The sequence below is a fragment of the Myiozetetes cayanensis genome, unplaced genomic scaffold, assembly GCF_022539395.1.
Source record: "Myiozetetes cayanensis isolate MyiCay16 unplaced genomic scaffold, myiCay2020 scf13, whole genome shotgun sequence".
Classification (NCBI taxonomy): domain Eukaryota; kingdom Metazoa; phylum Chordata; class Aves; order Passeriformes; family Tyrannidae; genus Myiozetetes; species Myiozetetes cayanensis.
Genome location: NW_026086937.1, coordinates 16382069 through 16391673, shown reverse-complemented (window position 1 = coordinate 16391673; position 9605 = coordinate 16382069). Strand labels below are relative to the sequence as shown.

General features: G+C 42.7%; 1 protein-coding gene across 1 annotated transcript; it reads left to right on the top strand.

Annotated features, from left to right (window-relative positions):
* Positions 1-400: 400 nt before the first annotated feature.
* TTC14 (tetratricopeptide repeat domain 14) lies at positions 401-9550 on the top strand. The gene is made up of 12 exons (XM_050308080.1): positions 401-581; positions 660-781; positions 1057-1256; positions 1630-1714; positions 1804-1933; positions 2532-2684; positions 3364-3435; positions 4457-4576; positions 4656-4778; positions 5490-5607; positions 7538-7647; positions 8111-9550. The coding sequence occupies exons 1-12, from the start codon at positions 424-426 to the stop codon at positions 9093-9095; spliced, it is 2376 nt and encodes a 791-aa protein (XP_050164037.1). The 5' UTR covers positions 401-423; the 3' UTR covers positions 9096-9550.
* Positions 9551-9605: the final 55 nt, after the last annotated feature.

Genomic DNA, 9605 nt, shown 5'->3' with positions numbered 1-9605 from the left:
GGGAGAGCGAAGCAGCGCCTCGACTGCGCCTTCCCAAAAGGAGCGCTGCCTTTCCCCTCAAACCCGCGCTTGGAGCCGCTCCGGGCGGGGCTGAGGGGGCCGCGGGGCGGGCACGGCGGGGGCGCAGCGCCCCCTCCCGGCAGCGCCGCCGCAGGCACTGCCCGCAGAGGCTGCCCCTCCGAGCCGGGCGGGATCGCCGCGGGGAGCATCTCTGTGATTTGTGCCTTGTGTTTAACACTCTCTCTCCCATCGCTCTCTTTTTATTTCCCAGAGACGCGCCCGAAAACAGGGCGGGCAGCCCTGTTCTCAGCGCGGTCCTCCCGCCCGCCAGGGGGCGCTGCGGCCGCGCAGTCGCGTCCGGTACCCACTGCCCGGTGTGGCGGTTCCCGTTCCGGGCGAGGCGGCGGCGGCGGCGGCGCTGGGATGGACCGGGAGCTGCTCCGCCAGGCGCTGAGCTACCACGGCCCCGAGCTGCTGTCGCTGCTCCGCGCCGAGCAGCACGACAACCCCGACTTCCGCGGGCTGCTGCCGCCGCCCGGGGCCGCCCCGGAGCCGCCCCGCGGGGCCCCGCCGGCCGCCTGGTGAGGGGCGCCGGGGCAGCGGCCGGGCGGGCCGTGAGGGGCCGCGGGGCGCCACTCACCGCGTTCTCCTTCCCCCAGGAAAGACAGGGCGAGCCTCGACACCGAGATAAAGCGCTTCATCGCCAAGAAGGCGGATCTGCTCTTCGCGCACTCGTGGAAACCCAACGGGCCGATCGAGGACACGATCGAGGAGAATGAGGGTGGGTGAGGAGGGTCTACAACGCCCGCGGGCTGGGTGAGGCATGGGTAAGCGTGGGACACACTGCGTGTAATTGTAAGGACACTTACACTTGAATTAGCGGTATCTTTAAAAACAGGCCTACAATTTTTCATTATTGCTTCATATGGGCTGTGCACGAGCTTCTCGTTGGCACAAATAAGTCAGATTTTTAACGTGTTTTGCTGCCGTGATGTATTCTGTGTTTTCAGGCAGTGCTCTGGTCGTTTACAACCGGCTCTGTGCCCTGTGTTGCAGAGTGTTACGCTGTCATGCCACCCCTGGAGAGGTTCATGGAGGTGCCCAGGGAGGAGAGGAGGGAATTGCTTTTCCGTGACATCGAGCGTGGCGATATCGTGATCGGGAGGATTAGCTCCATCCGGGAGTTTGGCTTTTTCATGGTGTTGATTTGTCTGGGAAGTGGTGTCATACGGGAAATTGCAGATTTGGAAATCACTGTAAGATACAGCTTTGGTCAATGCTCCGTTTTTGACATGTGTTGGTTGCCTCTTCCATCTCTTGATGGAGTGGTGTGTGTGAAGGTGAAACTGAGCTTTGGGGTGATGGGTGGTTGTCTGACTTCATGGGGAGCTTATGATGCTTTGCTGAGCCAGTGAATGCATCTTGTTATGACCCACACTCTTACTTTTGGGTTGAAAAGTTCATCATTTATGGATGCATGAATTTTTGTTTGAACCAAGCCAAATTTTAATTGTCACAATTCTGATGTACATTAAGCTTAAACAAATCTTTCTCTGGTTTAATCTTGTGGAGTGAAAAGCACCAATCTTTTGGCTTCATTTATGATATTCGTGCTTTCTTGTGTTGCAGGCTCTGTGTCCTGTGAGGGATGTGCCTCCTCAGAGCAACCATGGAGATCCTCTCTCTTATTATCAAACTGGAGACCTTATTCGAGGTGAGTAGCTGCAGAACTGCCGGGAATTGATTTGTTTTGGGGTCTGAAATGTTTCTGTACTTTTCTCTTACCCTTCATGACTTCTTTAGCTGCAGTCAAGGACGTGGACCGTTACCACGAGAAGCTCACGGTGTCACTGTACAGCTCAGCTCTTCCACCCAACCTTTCCAGTACCAAACTGGGCGTGATCACCTCCGATGACTTCCCAGTGCATTACAAGTAAGGATGTGCTGCCCCTCTGCACGTGCTGGGTGTAGCCACTGTGTCTGAAGAGCGTCTCTTGACAGGTTGCCTGTCCCTTAATCTTGTCAGTGGTGTTTCTGGTTTAATTGGGTAATTACATGCTTCTTGTTGTTCATCTCTTTAACATACTTGCATCTGGATAGGTGGGGATGGTTGGTTTTTTAGCTGCTATCTCAAATTGTAAGGAGCAGAAAGCGTAGTGAGGTATCTGTTGCTTTGGGACTGTGTTAGCAAACAAATGAAAGAAACAAAAACCTTGGGAGACTGGAGTAAATTATGAACGTTTCAAAACTCCCCTTAGAAGACAGATGGACAGAGCTATCTGCATTTTTATAATATTTTTCTGTATTCTGGAGATACCTAGATGGGTGCCAAAGTAGGTTTCAAAAGCTCACTTAGGGTGAAGGACATAACAGTTGCTAAATAGTAGGAAAATAAATGCCTGTAGAAGAGAATGGCTTGTGAGCAGTAATATAAATATCAATATAGGCATTTTTATTCTCAATATAAGGATGAAAAAATTGAGTATAGAGCCTGTGAGGTTTCATTTGTGTACACTGGTGCTTTTTTTAAGGCGAAGCATGGAAGTTGCTAATACAGGAGAGACATTTGAAGAGGTTTTACATCGTTCCCCGGGATTTGCTAATCCATCATTAGTTGAATATTTAGCAGAAAAACTAGGACTAAGTGAGTCAAATCCACCGTCTTTGCTGAGAAGTCTTCAAATGTAAGTGATTTTTATATTGTTCCTATACTGTAGCTCTGTAGAGATTATTCTAATCCATTGAAATAGACTTGTGAGTGGAAGTCCTAGACCACTTATACTTAAACCTTTTTCATTTTGACTTGCATGACTGCAGCTTACGTGTCCTTAAATATTTAAAAGCAAACTCCTCTACAGTATGGAATTTTCATTTGAAATTCTATTGCTCTGAATAAGCAAGACACCTTATCACACATAATGTTTGATACCAAATGCTATAGGAATTTAGAATTTACTGCTTAACTCTTGTTATTTTCTTTGTATTGAAACACAGGATGTTCAGGTTTTAATGTTTTCTGTTGTGTGTTTATTTTAGTAATAGATCTGACCTCTTTAGTAAAATGGGGTCAAATATATACAATGATTGATGTTGTCAGCCCCACAAATTTTAGGCCCAAAATAGGTGTGAACTTGGTATGTTTTTATTAAATGTTCTGCAGTTGTACTTGTTCAATTCAGCACTTTTAGCATGGTTTGGGAAAAACTGGTTTCAGAAATAAATAACCTTTCTGACCTAGGGAGAGCAGTAAGGCATGTATGAATAATATTTCAATTTATTTCAACTATTAATATTTCAATTTATTTCTAACTTTGTAGACTCAGAAGGCCAACTTGATGTTTTTGTTTTGTCTTTTCCTTCAAGTAAAAATTTCAATGAAGAAGATTTTGCCCCTGCCTTGAGGAAAAAGCAGTCTGCATCTTGGGCCCTGAAATGGTACGTGGTACTTCTTGTCGTTAGGTTGGGTTACAGGTTAGATTTCTTCAAAGAAAATACACATTAAACCAGTTTTTCCACCACATGTGTAGCGATGTGCCAAGTGGGTACGTGATAAATAAAGTCCCAAGATTCAGTTCCAAAATGCATCTCAGGTTTAAGGGAGAACTTCTTAGAATGTTTGTAACATACTGGCCTGTTCATGAGATTGAGAGCAAGATTTGTGGTAACACCAAGTACACAGTTTCCTGTTTTACAATTGAGTGTTGAATGACCTCATACTTGTCAAGTCGTTTAAGCCTTAGACTGTAAATGTAACAAGTGCACTTGCTGTCTTTGGAAAGTTAAATGTATTTCCCTTGCTGCATTTGGAACAGCAGCCCTGGATAGGTGCTACTGCTTTTACACTATGCAGTGTATTTGCCACTTTGATTAATTGCAAAAAAAGTAACTTATAATGTTAATTAAATTTCAGTTTTTTAAAGAAGTCTGTAATGAAAAGTTCTGAAAACCAACTTACATTATTCTCTTTCAATAAGTTAATCTCTTAGCAAATGGGGAAGAAATGTCCAGGTAATGTGAAATTTAAAACTTCAAAATATTGTTTAAGATGAGCTGGCCCCAGTGTGTGCCATCTGCCCCTGTCACCTTGTGCAGTTGGTCAGATGGGGTTTTTGAGCTTTGGATACAATTAAGCCTGTTCCAGGTTTGTGGTGGTAGGTCACACACAGTTTTGTGCAGAAAATGACTTAAATAATCATTCCATAAATTTAAAAGTGTAAAGTAGTAGCATCATCTGCAGAAATTCTCTTGAGTGCCTTAAGATTTTGGGTTAAAGACAGTATATTGCTGTGGAATTATGTCATTACTGTATTAATTTGAAATGCCAGTGTGAAGTCCATGATAACCAGGCTCAGGTTTTTATTACCTATCACTTGTTTGGAGTCATAATTTGTGAGTAACAGTGCAAAATCTGCACAGACTAACTGTACATGATATTTTCCAAATGTTTTTTCTCCAGTGTGAAGGCTGGGGTGGATTATTTCAAGGTTGGGCGCCACGTGGAAGCCATGAATGAGTACAACAAGGCTTTGGAAATTGATCCACAAAACGTTGAGGCTTTGGTAGCACGTGGAGCTCTGTAAGTCTGCTTGTTTCATTGGTTTATCTGCTTCGTGAAAGAGAAACCTCCCTGCAATCTGTGCAACTTTCTGTTCTAGGTATGCAACAAAAGGAAGTCTGAACAAAGCCATTGGGGATTTTGAAATTGCTTTAGAAAACTGTCCTACCCATAGAAATGCAAGAAAATACCTGTGTCAGACCCTTGTGGAAAGAGGCGGGCAGTAAGTGCTGGGGTTGGGGGTTGGTTTGGTTGTTAACAATTTTTCTCATAATATTTTTTTTAATACCATTCTAGTTAGAATAAAGAAAGGCATCTTTCTTTCCTGGCTCTGTGTTAAAAAAAAAAAAAAAAGCCCTTGGAAATATCCCTGCTTGTGTAGTTGGTTTACACTTTGTCCTCTGTCCCAGTTAAAATCCTGGCAAAATGTTTGAGGTTTAATCCTCAATATCCCTTTTAATCCTTTATACCCTTTCACTGCTAGGACACCAGGCTTGCATTAAGTCCTGTGAAATGTTTGAATATATTCCAAAAGACTGTGGGGTGGTTTGTTTTTTTTTAAATAAAGTCTTTGTAATAAAATGGTGTACTGTAACTCTTCTGAAATATTGGTGAACCCCAGTTCTAACACAAAATACTAAATTTGAATTTTCAGGGAATAGGTTCCTTTTAAGCTCTCTGTTAAGAAGAGAGAGACAGTATTATTGAAACTGGAACTGACATTTCAAAGAGTAGTGTTACTGGTCAGAGTTAGGAGATGATTATGTCAGAAACATCGTTCTGGTGGGCTGAGGTGATAGAGGAGGTCTCGGAGGGATGCAGTAGTGTCATAGTGCAAATAAGAAATATCTGCAAATAAGAAGGTCCTAAAAATAAGAAAAAGCTGTCCAAAATCTGTCTCTTAACTGTATATGAATTTTCACTTGAATTTTAGGTTGGAAGAGGAAGAGAAACTACTAAATGCTGAGAGTTACTATAAAAAAGCCTTAAGTTTGGATGAGACTTTTCAGGAAGCAGAAGAGGCCTTAACAAAACTCCGTAAGCACATGCAGGTGATTCTTTACTTTCTTTTCATATGGTGCTCTCAGTGGCAATAAGTGAACTTCAAAAATTATATTAAATCCTTTGAGCAAGGAGGGTTTAAGTTGATGGTTTGTCTTACTCTCTGCTTCCCTAGTCCACTGTAAGTCTTTTCTAGTGAGCATTATGGCTGTACCTACCAGAAGAAAGGTACCTCCACTTTTGAAAAGGATAGTAAAGAAATGCCAGAGAGTGGGGACAGGGAAAGAGCAAAGCAGGGATAAGAATATCCCATCACATAAGCATGATTAGTGATGTTAACTTCGAATGTTCTGTGAATACAAAGATGCAAAGTGTAAAACACTTCTGCAAGCCAAATTAACAATGTCACTGTAAAGTGACAGATCCTTGTCACTGGCCAGATTCTTGGCCCTTGAGTAATTACAGATAGAGTAACACCAGGCAAAGTTAAGGCATTGGGAGTTCACAGGAGAAGGGAAATTAAGAGGGAATTTAAAGGAAAGCAGCAGGAGGTGGAGGGTGGGCGGGCAGACAGTTTGAATATCTCAGCTTTCTCCTCTGCTGTCTGGTGGTTTTTTCCTCTCTTCCCTTGCACGCAGCACGTTTCCCAGGTGAGCCTGGTGGGTCTCTGTGCTAATCTGAGTTGTCATCTTTTGTCTTCCATTCACCTCCTTTGCTTTTGTCGTCTTCCACAGCAGGTCAAAGAGTAAAATAGAGCACTGAGGAACAGGCTAGTTTTGTTCTGTGCTTCTGCATGTGAGGATGTAGGGTAGATGGGGCTGGGGTAGATGACCTTAGTCAGCAGTTCTTCAGTTGGTGGAGCCATAATGCTGACAGGTTGTGTGGAAACAAGGGGGAAGAGGAGATAGGACAATCTTAATAAAACTGAATTACACCACAGATAAACAGGTGTATGGTAAAAAATTTGAGCAGTATCTGCATTTGGCTGCTTTAGAAAGAGGTGTCAGTCAGAATGATAAAGGAGATTAATGTTTCTCCTTTAACACTTTCCTATGGTCATTGATGCAGCAAAGAACACGATAGCTGTCGTTTGTTGGTGTGCATGGCCTTGGCTGCAACAAAGGGCTTCCTTTATTATAGCTGTTAGCACAGTTGCTAGATTTTGAAAACTCTAATCAGACTTTCTGCTCACTCTGAATCTGAATAGAGCTGCTCTGTAGGGCAGTAGGTAGCAGAAGTCTGATCTCTTACAGACTTAAGTAGTTGAAGGATCATTTATCTGGTGAGATGCTCTTCTTCATTTACCTGTAACTTAATACATAAGTCTGATCCTGTCCCTGCTGTGCTAGAAGGGCTGAAACAACACTGGAGTGTGTTTTCCTGTAATACTGATGATGTGTTTTTCTCCAATGCATTTTCCTCTGAACGGGACCATTGCTGCTGTGTCTGACATCTGGTGCTGCTCGTCACCACCAAACCCCTGGATCGTGACTTCTTACGTAAACTCTGCGTCAAACCGGTCTGTGAAATGGTTACCAAACGGTTTGTATTCAAACGTGGCCAACTTGAATTCATCTGAAACTGGGTTCTGCCATGTTTTTTACTTGTAAACTGCAACACTGATAATTTCCCTCAAACTTTTCTCTCTGTTTTGTTTTGGTAATATTGGGGATTTTCTGCATGTTCTACCTGTAACTTTTGGGCTCCGTGCTTCACGGTGTGCTGGATCACGGGTACCACTGCAATGACTGGTCAAATATACTTTTTAATGGAATAAAAACTGCAATATGGTCCTTAAATATAAACCTGACTATCACAATGGCCAATACCAAACTCCTGAACAAAAATTAATTTTTGGTCTGGGAATACTGGTAAAACATCCCTGGTGTAATTATACATTTGAATGGGGTTGAATGGGGGAAAATACCCACGTTAACACTACTAATGTGATCTTTTTTATGATGCTTGGGTTCAAAAAAGAAATCTTTGGAAATGAGGGAGAAACAAGCTGCCAAAGAAGAGAGACAGAAAGCAAAGAAAGTAGAAACGAGTGCAGAAAAATTGCGTAAGCTCTTAAAAGAAGAAAAAAGGTAACTTTTACATTCAGGGCATTGGTTATGGGGCAATAAGTGCAGACAAGACTGTGAACAATCCATTCCAGACAGACTGTTCAGCAGTAAGCTAGGGAGAACTTCTCCCTGGGTAAGCTGCTTTTCCTCCAGAATGTTTTTGTGGGCAGTGTCCTTTAGTGCAAATAACCTTTAATGGAGGTGCACGTGGAAGAGTTGTTGCTTAAGGAATACCGTGCAATGTGACATATTTCCAAAGTGTAATGCCATGTGAAATTGGGAAAGATGCCTTTTATAACTAACTGTTCAGTGGATTTAATCTTAATTTTTTGGTGAGGAAGTGACATTTAGAATTGTCTTGCCAGGTGAGGCTCTGTTTTAATTCACACCTTACAGTCCAGACTGGGGTATACAGATTTGCTTTCTGCATGTAATTTTTGCCTGATACTGAAGATTATCTCACAGGTTAATTACATTTTTTTAGGTTGAAGAAGAAAAGGAAAGTATCGACTTCCTCCTCCTCCTCTTCTTCATCCTCCTCTTCCTCCTCCTCCTCATCATCATCATCAAGTGATTCATCATCAGATGAATCAGTGTCTTCTTCCTCCTCTTCCTCTGATCACAAGAAACGTAGGAAAAAGCGTCGGCATAGATCTGAGTCTGCTCGTAGCTCCAAAAAAAGCTCATCTAGAGCTTCTTCCCATTATAAGGATCAGAATAGGAAGGAGGAGTGGTATTCCCCTCCAGCTGATACCTCTGCTTCCTTTCTTAACCAAAATTTTGAAGTGGAAAAGCTGCTGGAAAGGCAGGACAGCTTAGCGTGTCCAAAAATGGAGGTAAAAGAGAAAGACAGACACTGTTCTTTTTCAAGGACTTCAGGTGATGATGAAGACACTTTTGGAGGTAGGTCTGAAGATTCAAGAGATTCCTACAGTAGCTCCAGAAATCAGCCAAGTCATAGCAGAACTGAAAAATATGGTAAACCAGAGAGGTTTTTCTCCAGCTGGAGGGGTTCATCAGGTTCGTATCATAAGTCATATGATAAGCCCAGGATGCATTATTATTACAGGAGGTCAGAAAGGGACGTAGAGGGGAGAAGAGAGCAGTTTAGAAGACATGGCTCAGGTCAAGACAGGTATTACATGTCTCCATCAGGGTCTGACTATTCTGGCAAGTCGTGGGGGAAGTACAGGTCGTACTCCAGCACCTGCTCACGAGAAGGTGACAAAGGTTACGATAGTGACAGGCATGTGTCAGGTCAGTATAAAAATGAAAGCGAGTCCAAGAATAGGAAAAGAAGTTCTGAAGAGACTGATAAAACAAAAGAACCAGATGAGGAAATGTCTTTGAATGGTACAGAACAAGCAGAAAGTGGCACTAAAAGAAACCTGCCCCAGAACTTAGTTAACATATTCAATCAGATAGCTGAGTTTGAGAGGGAAAAAGGAAGTAAGCAGAAGAAACAGTGAAGTACCTGAGAGTACACTGTTTGGATGAGTTAACTGAGTATCCTGTGAGGAAATGCACAGAAAGAGTGATAGAAAGGCAGGATTTTTTCTGTATTGCAGGATGTAAAAAAGATTCTAAAAGATTATGTGGTGGAAAGAGATGGAAAGATATCTTACATAAAATAGCAGTTATTATTTAAGTTTCCTGTGCTCTTAATTTGAGGTGTTCCGGTACAATATTCTGTCTGATGGGCTGAAATCCTTTGATACCCCTGGACACAGTTAGCTGTGACTCCCATCAAATAAGCACTTTAACAACAGATGGGTTTGGTTTGGTTTTTCTTGTCCCTGGGGTACCTACTGACTGTTGATATTTTTCTATCAAACTTCCAGCCATAGAAAAGGGATAACTGAATGAAGTCATGTGCCATCACAATGTATATAGTTCATCTGATCATTAAATTTTCTTAATTTTTCTTTTGTGTCTGGGTTTTTGTTAACGTTGCTGGGATGTTTTGTGTTGGTCACTGG

Coding starts and splice junctions, on each gene's coding strand:
- TTC14 (XM_050308080.1), top strand. CDS start 424: ATGGACCGGGAGCTGCTCCGCCAGGCGCTGAGCTACCACGGCCCCGAG. Junction 782..1,056: donor CACGATCGAGGAGAATGAGG/GTGGGTGAGGAG, acceptor CCTGTGTTGCAG/AGTGTTACGCTGTCATGCCA. Junction 3,436..4,456: donor GCATCTTGGGCCCTGAAATG/GTACGTGGTACT, acceptor TTTTTTCTCCAG/TGTGAAGGCTGGGGTGGATT.